Source organism: Chionomys nivalis, chromosome 17, assembly GCF_950005125.1.
Source record: "Chionomys nivalis chromosome 17, mChiNiv1.1, whole genome shotgun sequence".
Classification (NCBI taxonomy): Eukaryota; Metazoa; Chordata; class Mammalia; order Rodentia; family Cricetidae; genus Chionomys; species Chionomys nivalis.
Genome location: NC_080102.1, coordinates 23,630,545 through 23,643,557, shown reverse-complemented (window position 1 = coordinate 23,643,557; position 13,013 = coordinate 23,630,545). Strand labels below are relative to the sequence as shown.

Here is a 13,013-nt window from a genome sequence, read left to right as displayed (position 1 = left end):
CAGGATTAGCCTCTGCCTCTTATATTAAAAACAAGGCAGTATGAATACTTTCATAGGAAACTTACTGTTACAACTGTGAAATTGAGTTGTTGATGAGTGATATATTTGAATAATTAAGCTTTGTTCTTAAAAACGAATGATAAATATCAGGTGTGACTTCTTTCCTAGATAAAGCAAACCCAAGATGAAGAAAAGAAACAGCTAACAGCACTCCGAGACCTAATAAAGTCCTCTCTGCAGCTTGATCCGAAAGAAGTAGGTGGTTTGTATGTTCCCAGCAGGGCTAACAGTGTAAGTGAGGCTGCTTGTGATTTCTTTTTGTTTCTCCGTCTGTGAAACAGGCACATTGATAGCTTCCTACTGGGGTGGTTGTGGGGACAGATGAGATGAAAGACAGGTGTGTGTATCTATAGTGATGCCCAGTGTAGAAACTGTGTTCCCACCAGGTAAGGTGGCACAGGCCGTTAGTCCTTACCACTGAGAGGAAGAGGCAGGTGAAGCTCTGTGACCACAGAGCCAGCCTGGTCTACATAGTAAGACCATGTCTCTAAAAGATGAAATTATGTTCCTTTACCACTGCATAAATAAATAGTACCCTAGATTCTAGTACTTTATAGCCTTGAACTTTTCTTTATGTTCAGACCATGCCCATTATCCTGGGAAGTCAGAAATAGTCTTTCCTTTTACCAGAGAATAAAGGAAATGTTTTGTTACAGTCCTTTAGAAGTTTTGCCCCAGAGTTAGGACAGCTTAGTTGAGATGGCCCCAGGATGTTGAAATGGTAGAAGTTGAATACATGGTGGATTTAGAAGAACGCAGCTCTGAGCCTTAGTTAGAAATGTCCTTTGTTCCAGGCACTGATACATGCTATGGGTCTGGTTCTATTTTACATACTAAGCTTAGGTCCCTTTTAGGAGCTTGTAGAACAAATCAGCAGAGTCCCATTTGAGATACACTGCAGCCAGGGAAAACTGGAAAGCTCTCTGTTTTCAAGGGAGTACAAATTTTGAGAGGAGAAGGGGTGGAGAAGTGAAAAATGAGATTCTAAGATAAAAATCCAAGCTTGATTATTACGAAGTATATTGGATGTTGTGCTAAGGGACATGACTTCCTAGTAGGAGTAAATAGCATTGTTGCATGGAAGAAAGTCAAATGTGCCTGTTTGTGCAGTTTTTAAATACAGTGCTTAATGGTTGCCTAAGAGATGCATTTGTTTTGTCAGGTCCTTATGATATCTCACAACAGTGACAGTCTCACTGTTTTTAAACTCCTAAACAACGATATAAGTACCCTCCATCCACCACTGCCCTCGAAAGACACATTGAAAACCTGCTCCAGCCCTTTTCCTGTAGCCTTTAAGGGTTTCCTTCACTATACATACCTAATATGTGTGATCATTTAAAAATAATTTTTATTCTCTTCTCCTAGTTAAGGTTTACAAATGTTTGAAGGTTTGGCAAAGTGCGATAAGACTGGTGTCTTTTAATGGTAGATATTGTCCTGCTCTCCTGTCAGAACAGGCCTGATTCCCAGGAACATTTGCATTGAGGCAAAATCTCTCCCTAGACAGTCTAAGGCCGTGACTGTGCCTGTGGTCAGAGGCTTCAGACTGCCTCAGGAAAATTTCTCTATTAGAAACTGAAGCACGCATACTCTCTACTGACATGTAAACCCTAAGAGAAATACTCTCCTTGAAGGATTTCTCAGTGTATGTGCAGTGGGAAGACCCAAATGGAAGGCAAGGGTAGAGAAACTGGTGATTACTTTTCTCTGCTGATTTGCACGTAGCCACTTCCTACCTTTGTTTTGTTACCTGGGGTTCCTGTAGATAGACATTGTCTCAGGAAAAAAAAAAGAATCAAAGTCACTTTGTTTTCCATAGGTATTGATGAATTCTGCTCAGGGTAGGTAAGAAGCAAAGTTTCATAATGAAAGGAGTATCTCTGTGATGAAATGAGCATGATGTGATTGATATTTAATCCTACCCCAGGTTTTCATCGGCACCTCCCAAGTATTTTTACAACAAAAAATTGACCTTTCACAGCATCGCCACCCATCCTTTTCTAATGCTATTACCTCTTGTTGCAAAATAACTTAGCAAGTAATGATTTTTAGTGACTTCAAGGTAATAGAAACTGTCCACCAGGGAGTAACTGTGAAGGACAGTATCCAATAGAGAGCTCTTGTCCTCCCCTTAGTTTTTGAGAAGAGTGCAAAGTAATAGAAAGATTATATGAGGAATTAAAAGCACCCTGCAAGTCATCTGATCTACTTAAACTTTCCGGTTTCTAACATGGCTCAGTTAAAGGAAGTTGTCTTGGTTTGGTTCCTGTTGCTGTGATAAAATACAGCAACTTAAGAGAAAACAAGGTTATTTGGCTCACAATTTCAGGCCTGTGATTACAGGGATGTCAAGGAGCAGAAACTTGAAGCAGTTAAGAGCAGAAAGCCGAGAATTAATGAATGCATGCTAGTGCTCAAGATCACTTTCTCTACTCTTAACACAATCCGGGATCCTCTGCCTAGGTGCCATCCAGGGTGGGTGGGCCTTTCCATCTCAGTTAAAACAAGATGAGCCTTTACAAACTCACCCAGAAGCCAACCTGATCTAACCAATCCCTCGAGACTCCCTTCCCAGGTAGTTCTAGATTGTGTCGAGTTGAAAATGAAAAAGAAATTTCAAGAATTTTAGGAGGCTTGATAGATGGCCCAGCAAGATCCCACTAAGACTGATGACCTGCGTTTGATTCCTGGATCCCAGTGGTGGAGAGAACCAACTCCCACAAGTTGTTCTTTGCCCTCAGCACACAGGAGCACTCACAAATAAACAGATGCAAAAGAAGAAAAAGCAACTGTTAAAGAATTACAGCCCCAAAAAGGCTCCCCAGATGCTTGGAAAGCTTATTCTTTTTCTCATACAAACTATATTTTTGTTGTCTTTTGGAAAATGTTCAGTGAGATGATTTATCTTCACTTTTCTAATGGTGTAACTTCCTGAAAGAACCGCGCACTGCTCGTGTGTTTCTAGGGCTCTAAGTTCTGTGTCTAACAGGGATTCTACACATTGGGTGTTTGTAACACAGAAGAATTTGAAAGCTAGTGGGCCCTGAGTAGCCATTCCTTCACGGTGTGGATGCAAGCTGACGGACTCCACGTGTTGTTCCTCACTCTCCTCAGTGTGCCGAACACTACCCAAAGTTTATTCACAGAGTAGACAGCGATTCTTGCTCAACAACCACACCTATTGCTGTGAATCTGAAGTTCTGTGGTAGTTTTGTTTTCAGTTGAATACTAAAAGCTTTCCCAAGCCCATTAAATCAGTGACTGGGAATTACATTCAGTTCAGAAAGATGAAGTTTTTACAGATTAATGGTGCATTTTACATGTCAGTGTGGCCTCAAATAAAGTGGTTTCTCTATCTCTACTAGGTGTAAGAGATTGAATTGAAAATCAGTAGGGAAGATACATTTCCAAGCTCATAGCATAAAATTGCCTAAAGGTTTCAAGTTCATTGTTTATTTTCAATGTTAGGAATGTTTGCCTAAATGAGTTTGGGATTTGCATTTTTCTTTCCTGAATACTTGGTTGATTTCTGTCATTGCCATCAAAGAACTCAACACCTATTCCATTCTTCAGTTGTATGTGTTAACTTATGAGTAGTGCTGATAATTTCCAGAATCTGCTTTTTCAAAATTAAATTCATCTTTTCATTTATTGATAATACTTCTACTAAGAAAACTGAATGGCATTATTTCTCAATGCAGTAATAATAATTTACATGCCTTTGTTTACCCATGAAGCTTATTAATTAGCAAATTCTGAATTTATACAGAATGTCAAAATACAGAATTGGGAGGATTTAGTAGCCACATTACTGTGCTGACTGAGACCATGGCTCTAAAAGGAAACTAGAAGCTGGCAAGATTGCTCCGTAGACTGTGACCTACGTTTAGTTTCTGGTACCCACATGATGGAGGGAGAGAACTGATTCCTGAAAGTTACCCTCTTCCTCGGCCCACACAGACTCACACACTAAATAAATATCTAAATGAATATTTAAACACATGTAAAAGGAAGTTTTAAAAAGTTAAAATTAGTAAATTTTGCAAGTCATCCCTAGATGCCATTCTGTACTACACCTCTACCCCAGATAATCTGATTTATCCAATTTTATGGAAGAAATATGGCCTATTGAAAATGAAGTTCTTTAGTTTAAGGAAGAAGGGCTAGAGAGATGAGTCAGCAGTTGAGAACTCTTGCTTCTCTAGCAGAAGTCCCAGGTTCAGTTCCCAGCACCCATATGATGGCTCATAGCCACTCATAACTCCAGTTTCAGGGGATCTGATTCTGAATTCTGCATGCACTTGGTACACAGACATATGTGGTAGTCAAAACACTCCTACAGATAAAACAAATGTTAATAAAATAAAATGTATCTTCCCTTTTGAAAAAAGAAAGGAAGATAGTCAGAAAAAGAATATCACTTGCAACCCCTTCCATAGAAGTTAGACTACCTGGTAAAAACCACTGTGAGAGCAGGGCAGTGAGTGGTCAGAGTGTGAGCACTCCCCCTTCCTCCCCGAGTCTTATTTCAGGGATCCCAAATCTCTCCTGACCCAGGGAGACATTTGGAGCCTGGTTTTGAGCACAGTTTCATAGAATAGTTTTATAAAGGCATATTGTCCTGGCAGTTTTCCTCTAACTGTACCTAATAACCATTTGCGTCACTGAGCACACAGTTTGACCTAAAAGAATCTTGAATGTCAAGAGAAGCTCCTGACCTTCAAACATGTGCTGGGAACAAGTCATGGGTAAATAACCAAAGGCTAAGGTAGCTATTATCCTTCTGTACCATTAAATTTCAGTTACTTTTTGTAACTGGACACATTATTGTCCTCTCTTTAGGGGCTGCAAAGATGGTTGCGCCGGGAGGGGCATAAAACACTTGCTGCAAAGTTATGAAGACCTGAGTTTGAACCCCAGCTCCCACATAAAAAGCAAACAAAACAAGTATTCCCATAATCCCAACCATGGACATATAGAGACAGGAAAATCCCTAGGGCTTACTGGCTGGATAACCAAGCCAGTTGGTGATGGCTTCCAGGATTAGTGACAGACTCTGTTCAAAAAATACAAAAGTGGGAAGCCCCTAACCGTGGTCTCTAGCCTCCATCCACACATATAAGTATCTCTATGTGTAGATGCATACATACAGGCATGCAAGGACACACATACACACGTGGGTACAGGTACATAGATACAAACACACACTTCTTTTCAATTGGGAAACAGGAATAAAGATGTCACAATATGTGGCGCTCAGATTTTCTAAGTATTCAGTTCTTTTTGGTTTCTCTGAGACTTTGCTTCCCTGTGCTCCCACGTTTTGAGGGTTGTCAGCATTTATCTGAGAAACACGCACCTACCTCATCATCATCTTGGCTGTGCTTATCTTCTCACTGCACATGAACTAAAATACATAAAACTTGATTGGAATATAAATATTTTACTGTTCTATCATCCAAAGTTTATTTATTCTAAATGTTCATGGGTGTATTCTCTGGTTTATCTTTATAATGATATTTTCTCTGTATATTTTACAGACTGCTTAAGTTATGGCTGATAAAATTTTTAACACAATTAACTATTTTCAAATGTTCTGCCTTTCTTTCTGTGTTGCGTTGCCCTTCCTGATCGAAGTCTAGGAGAGTAAGTTAATATATTTTGTGAGAATGTGTTGTCCTACTGTGTGTCTAGAGACCTTTGTTCTCATGCTGCAGTTCAACTTTATGTTTTTGGTTGGTGTTTGTTTGTTTGTCTTTTACTTCTTGGATTTTCATAGTGTGATCATTGTGTCTAGTCTTTCTGTTCTTAGAATACATGGTTAGGCACCAATGGAGTGTCAAAGTGAAGCCAGGCTTGTTTGTGTCTGTTACTGGCGTGTGCATGCTCTTTACCATATCTTACACTTCTCACGCTGTAGAATGCTGATTTAAGACTAAAAGTGTTGGCATAGGTCTGTTTTACAAAGTGCTGTAGGCAAAGTATTCCTTACCTGAATGCTTGAAACCAAAAACTTTTAGATGTGTCTTTCAAATTCTGGAATGTGTGCATGGTTTACCAACTGTGGGTCCCTGTTCTAAAACTCAATGATAAAAAATGCTCCCAAATCCAGGATTGTTTTGTACATTTCAGTAATCAAAGGTTTAAGAATTTAGATATTTTTATTATACCTGCTCAATGTATAGTTAGTCACATAGAAAAAAATGTGTACTAATTATCATTCCCTGCTCAGAAACCTTTTAATGAGAATGTCCTTTTATTTAGATGATTCTAGCACACACATAAAGGGAGAACAGGTGCAGCCTGAGGAAAGAGCACTTGCTTCCAGCTTGCACAGTCCCTGCTTTCTGATTCCATTTAGCCCTTCCTGTTGCTTCCTGCTGTGAGTGGAAACTGGGCTGAATCATAGCACTGTCTCTTGTGTATTTGAACTGGTACTGAACTAGATAGACCTGAACCTGGGTCTGCCTAGGTCTTTCTTTATGAGTCTGGCACATGTTGACATATCCTGTTTCCTCTGCTAAAATAAAAGGGAGGACTTGACAACTACCAAAGGTCCTTAATTCTCTTAGACACAGACCAACAGGCAAAGGCTCAGTGTCTGAATAGAGCATTTGCTAGTCTGTGGTTCTGTTTTCCAGGACTCTCAGAGCCGGCAAGGCGGGTACAGCATGCATCAGCTCCAGGGCAATAAGGAGTACGGCAGTGAAAAGAAGGGGTACCTGCTGAAGAAGAGTGATGGGTATGTGTCCAGCCCTGGCTAGCCCAGTATGGGGCCAACATGCTTGCTGGGTGCTCCACTGGGATCCTGTCCAGCCTCTTTCTGGGAAAGTACCTTAAAGCTTTCTGAGCTGGTTCTCTTCAGACAGTTGACCTAGCCCATGTCTTTAAAGGTAGCAGTGATTATCTTACAATCTGCAGGATTAGGAAACTGAGAAGGGAGAAATCGGCTCTGCTTTATCATTGTCATGTTCTCTACTTGAGATGGCACTTGGCTGCCCAAACCCTAACCTTGGTGGTAACCCCAGACATTGTCTCTGTCACAACCCATCTATCATATCTCGTTCCTTTTCTAACTAAAAATAATATGCCTCTTGCCATCTCAGCTGCTTCTACTCAAGGATGACCTGCTCTCATCAGACTGTTGTAGCAGCCTAAGTAGTTGTCATTCAACACCGCTCCTTCTGTAATGATTTAGGTAAAAGCTGCTGCTGCACAGTTCCCTGAGGGGCAGCAGCAGGCCATGAGGGGCAGCCAGTCCCACCACCCAAGGCCTCTGTGGGTCCCAGGCAGGTGGGAGGCCGCAGCTGAGAGACCTGGGGTGATCTGGCTGGGCAGCCGCTCCCATGAGGAGCCACAGCTTGTGAGAGATGGATAGATGCCATGTAGAGAAAGTGGGTATAGTTTATTTAGCAGGTTATATAAAGGAAAAGGAAGGGAGAAGGGGGAAGAAGAGGGGGGGGGAGAGAGAAAGCAGAAGTTACCTCTTCGGAGAGAGACAGAGAATACAGACTGGAAGAAGCAGGAGGTCCCCTTGCCTAAGGGGGAGGGGAGGGGTTGGGAGAGGGCAGGGCTACCCAGGTAACAGACCAGGTCAGCAGATCATAACACCCTCTGTCTCACTTCTACAGAACACTCAGTGCTCTTGTCAAAACTTTAAACCAGGTCTGGATGTGGTGGCACACATGTAATCACAATATTCAGGAAAGTGAGGCAGGAGCATCAAAAGTTTAAGACCAGCCTGGGCAACTTAGTGAATTTCTGTTCCTCGTTGAAGGGCTTTAGGGTTTCCCTTAGCATATAGCACTTTCCAGGCCTGCCTTTGCACTTCCTCTGTACCACTTTTTTTTCTCTCTAGTCCTGCCTCTGCCATTTCAGTTGCTTAAATTAGTATGCTGATGAGGTAAGAAGAGAGACATCCTCACAAATGACACGGTGCCTGGCTCACTGAACACTCAGCCAATTGGCTGGAAATGCCAGCTACCAAAGACACAACTTTAAGTTGGCTCCTGTTTTTAGCGAACAGTGACCAAATTCTCATACAAGTTGTGGATCGAGTGTGTGAAGATCACTGAGTCCTATGTGTTGCAGAAAAGGCTCCAGGCTAAAGCCTCATTCTTTTCCTGTCCCCACGTAAGGGACATCTCTCGGAAAGATGTTGACCTTTATTCTTCAAGAAACATCAGTGTTCTCTTGTTAGTCACATCCTCCGCCGCAGAACTGGAGAGCATTTTGTCACTCTTCGCCTGAAATCACAAAGGTGCCCTTGACCATGGCGAGTGCTTAGCATCCACACACTGCAGGAAGATTGGACATCTTTTTCATATGTATTATTTAATTGAACCCAGAAGTCATCTCTGTTAGCATCTGTTCTGTGTTGCTGCACCTCTTCCTCATCTCTGCACACCCCTTAGGATTGTACTGACAAGAAGTGAGAGCCCAGACTTCATCCAGGGTGTTCTGACTCAATGGCAGGTGTCTCCCCTTTGTATTCAAAGGGCCATACTGCTGTTGACCACCGAGGACATATTCAAGACATAAAGTCAGTTATCCTGAGTCCTCCCTTCTTTCTTTCTGTTCCCCTCTCAAACATTTTTTTTTTCTCACACACACATCAAATATTCCAGCATCTGAAGCAGACTGCTAGATGCTAGAAGGTAGAGGCTTAGGGGAATTCTGCCTTGGCTCTCGTGCAGCCTGCTATCTGTTGGCAAGAGATGAAGAGAAAGAAGATATGGTTTAGTGGCAGCATGGGCGAGGCCCTGTGTTCAGTTTAGTTCCAGAAAGAGCAGGGAAGGAAGGGAACAGAGGAGAAAGAGCTATTGTATCTTAGAGTTAGAAAAGAAGAAGGCATATCCATCTTTTATAGTCCCACAGGCAGAGAGATGAGTACTAATAATTCAGAGTTACTTTGGGTGACTTCTAGGAAAGATAACCATACTGAAATCCTTCTGCAGACCTCTTTGTTAACAGTTAGCACTGGTATGTTGTATGATTTTCATTTTCATACAAGGGTCACTACGTGAGTATTTTTGACCCAATTATTGAAATGCTCATTATTTAAAAATTGTTATAAAATTTAGGAAAAAATAATTTTTAATAACTTTTAAACTGTATGCCTGAGAAGCAGTTACCAAGAGACAAAGAAGCAATTGTTTTACATATTTTTCAGAATATTCCCAGATACTTTCATGATACAGATTAAGAGAGTCTAAGAGGTCACAATAGTAGTCTCAGTAGTGAACAACATCAACACTAATACTTATTTAGTTGTCTGAGCTCACTTTCCTAGGGGCTGAAGAGGAAGTGTTCACAAAGGTGGGATTCAGCTGCTCCCATCTGTGCGGGGGATGTCTTGGGACCAGGAAGCACTTTATTAGGCATCTCAGCCAGAAAGATGAGTACTTTTTGTTAATTTTCTAGGTTTTATTAGCTGTGCCTGAAAATAATGGAATTTGTTTTATATTGTGTTTCCTTGATGTGTGTGTATATATATATATATATATATATATATATATATATATATACACACACACATATATACATTTTATATATATATATATGAAAAGCTAACGAATAAAAATTTAAGTAAAATGAACCTAGTAGGAACTGATCCCTCCCTTCAGGTCAGCAGTTTGTCCTTGGTAGGGAGGGCTGTGAGTGGCGTTGGCTAGGCAAGGGGCTCCTCTAAGGGTAAGATGACATGCAGGACCGCTTGCACAGAGCTGATGACATAAACCAAATGCAGGTATGACTGACAGATGCTCCCTCTGATCAGGTATGCCCTAGTCAGTACTTGGAGCAGAATGTATGTCATTTGGCTGTAATTAGAGGACAGTTTCTCAGTTAATGATTCTTATGCCCTTTCAAGCAGACTAGCATTTTGTGCATATGTTCCATTTACATCTGATCCAATGGTGTAGGTTTTCCCTTCCCTCTGTTAAGCGCAAACTGCTTCTAGTAGTTAAATAAACACATGATCACAGTGTTTTAATTGGTTTTGTGGCAATCTTCTTACAAGATGGAGTTGAGAAATGGGAGAAGGCACAACAGAATATTGTTTATAGGCCTAAAAAACCTTCAGTGGCCTTCTGATGCTGTTACTTTTATGGCAACAGAAGGCCTGACTCCTTTCCTTGCCTGGGGTGTCCCTGTTCCTGTGGACCTAATGGCTGTGTTCCCAGGTAGGGCAGCTGCATTGCGTGTGTGTGTGTGTATGTATGCAGGTCTACCCATGACCAGCCTTATGCCTATGCCCAGGGCTATGTGAAAATGTGCTGATAGGAGCTTTTTGGATTCTTTTTTTTTTTTATCCTTTAGTACGATCAGATCAAAATTTTCAAAGTATGTCACGTCTGTTTTTAACACAGTTTAATTTCCCAGAAGAACCAAAGAAATATCTCTAGGAGGACCCTAGCATCCCTCAGAGAAAAGTATGCAATTTTTTCTCTGCGTCCTGAGGCAGCTCTGACTCTTCCTTGCATAGTAGAGGCCTTGATTTTTTAAAGTTCCATTGTTTATTAATTATGGAAGTAATCTGCTAGCAGAACCTTCTTAGAAAAGATTCACGGACGTGTTAAGAATCCTTACTAGCTCTGCCCCGTCCCAGAGAAGGAACTTGTGCTGCTAGAATTTCTTCTCTTTCCCGTTGTCGCTGTCAGAAGCAGTTCTGCCATGAGCATGTCTGTGCGTGCGTGCCTATCTGAATTTCTTTGCGCCTGGTATAATAATAGACGTCCAGGATTTTCTGTTTTGTGTGGTTTGGGGAAGGAAGCTGGTTTTATTTGGGGACAGCTTTTCATAATTACTGTTTTGTCTCCGGCCGTGTGATTGCACAGCTCACAGTGAATCATGTGCCATATCCAGTTGTGTTTGACTTGTTCCCTAGGATCCGGAAGGTGTGGCAGAGGAGAAAGTGTGCAGTAAAGAATGGGATCCTGACCATCTCACATGCAACTGTAAGTGTACACAAGACTTTCCTGACCTGTCCTCATGCTTTCTAACCTCCTTGACTGGAGGCCAAATGAGCTGCGGGAACAAGCATGCACTTTTGATGACACCTTGGTTAAGGTTCCTGTTGCGGTGATGAAACACCAGGACCAAAAGCAACTTGGGAAGGAAAGGGCTTATTTTGCCTATGATTCCATATCACAGTTCATCGAAGGAAGTCTAGGCAAGAACTCAAACAAGGCAGAAATCTGGGAGACAGGAGCTGATACAGAAACTAGGGAGGGGTGTTGCTTACCAGCTTGCTCCACATGGCTTGCTCAGCCTGCTTTCTTATAGAACCCAGGACCACCAGCCCAGGAGTGGCCCCTTACACAATGGGCTGGGCCTGCCCCATCGCTGATTCATACCCAGTCTTCTGGAGGCATTTTGTCAGCTGGAATTCTCTCCTCTCAGGTGACTCTAGCTTGTATAAACTGACATAAAGTTAGCCAGCACAGATGAAATAGTTCTACTTTGTGAATCTGGACATGTCATTCAGGACGATCCTTCAGAATTACTGGTTTCTGTTGTCCCGCTGTGACCTGCCTGCCTCTGCATCGCTGGCAGAAATGTTTTGTTTGTTGTTCTTTTCCCTCTCTCAGCCTGTGTTAGGTAGGCTTGACTTTATAATCTTACTTTGAGGAAAAAAGAATTGATTGTTACCTTGAAAAGCCTGTGAATTACAAAGATAATGGAGAATTTTCTTTGCTTGAAAAGTAATAGAGAAAGCAGAACAATGCCTGTAAAGTCTTCAAACATGTTGCTAGAGTGTACAGTAAAAACAGGGCTTTTCTAACTTAAAAACTTTAAAAAAAATCTTTTAAATTTTCTAAGAGAATAAAGGCCATAATGGAAGATGTATCACTCAGGAGTGGAAATTGCAAAGGATATACCAAGAGTTTTTAAAATATATGTGCAATTTAACCCAGTAACTTCTGCTTAGAGAAAATGAGTTAAATTTCAGTAATCCTGGGTTAAGTGATGTCCCTGACAAGCTAAGACATGCAGTCAATTACAAATAGGATAGTCAAAATGAGGGGTGGGTGTGCATTCCATTGCTGATTTATAGATGAGGGGCAGGTGTGCCTCGGGTTACTAGTTCATTACAGTCAAGAACTAAAAGAAGTACAGCTCCTCCGTAAAGTATATTTCAGTCAATCATCCCGATAGCCCATGGTGTCCTAACTTTAATTTCATAGATGAAGAAACTGGGGTACCACCAAGAGAGCTATAACTTGGCTGTTAACCGGCAAAGTGGGAAAACAAATGTAGGTCTATGGGACTTTGCCCTGCTAGATTACTCTGCAGAACCTTTTGTCTTTCTGAGTCTTGACACTGGATACTGATCCTGCCCATCTTGCCATCATCACCTTGCCATCCGGAAAATTCCTAGCACACTCTTTTAGGATTATCACATGCAGCCGGGCGGTGGTGGCGCACGCCTTTAATCCCAGCACTCGGGAGACAGAGGCAGGCAGATCTCTGTGAGTTCAAGACCAGCCTGGTCTACAAGAGCTAGTTCCAGGACAGGCTCCAAAACCACAGAGAAACCCTGTCTCGAAAAAACCAAAAAAAAAAAAAAGATTATCACATGCATCTTTAAGCAGTTACATCATTTCTGTCCCGTATCCCTGCAGAATTGTGTCATTTACCTTAGGTCTTCCTCAGACAACCTTGCTAAATTTTTTAATGTCATGGCAGTTGTGACCAGAGCACCCATCTGATACTTGAAATCCTTGGACCAGTTAGTAGTTACTTTGAGGTTGTCTCTAATGTTAAAGTTCATTGTCAACATGAGTGGATTTATAATCACCTATAAGATACACCTCTGTGCTTACATCTGTGAATGTGTTCCTAGGGAGGTTTAACTGAGAAAGAAATGCCCAACTAAGTATGGGTAGCACCATTATATAGGCAGGGGTCGCAGAGCGAATGAAAAAAGAGAAATGAGGAATTCAAGT

General features: G+C 41.6%; 1 protein-coding gene across 4 annotated transcripts in view; it reads left to right on the top strand.

Annotated features, from left to right (window-relative positions):
• The window catches only part of Asap1 (ArfGAP with SH3 domain, ankyrin repeat and PH domain 1), a 286,462-nt gene that overhangs the window by 214,165 nt on the left and 59,284 nt on the right, over nt 1–13,013 (top strand). For 2 of the 4 annotated variants that reach the window (XM_057791274.1, XM_057791272.1), the window contains exons 11-13: nt 169–291; nt 6,705–6,805; nt 10,952–11,021. In XM_057791274.1, the coding sequence (XP_057647257.1) occupies nt 169–291; nt 6,705–6,805; nt 10,952–11,021 (294 nt within the window). The remainder of the gene's footprint in view (nt 1–168; nt 292–6,704; nt 6,806–10,951; nt 11,022–13,013) is intronic. The other 2 variants (XM_057791275.1, XM_057791273.1) reach the window with 1 other exon arrangement.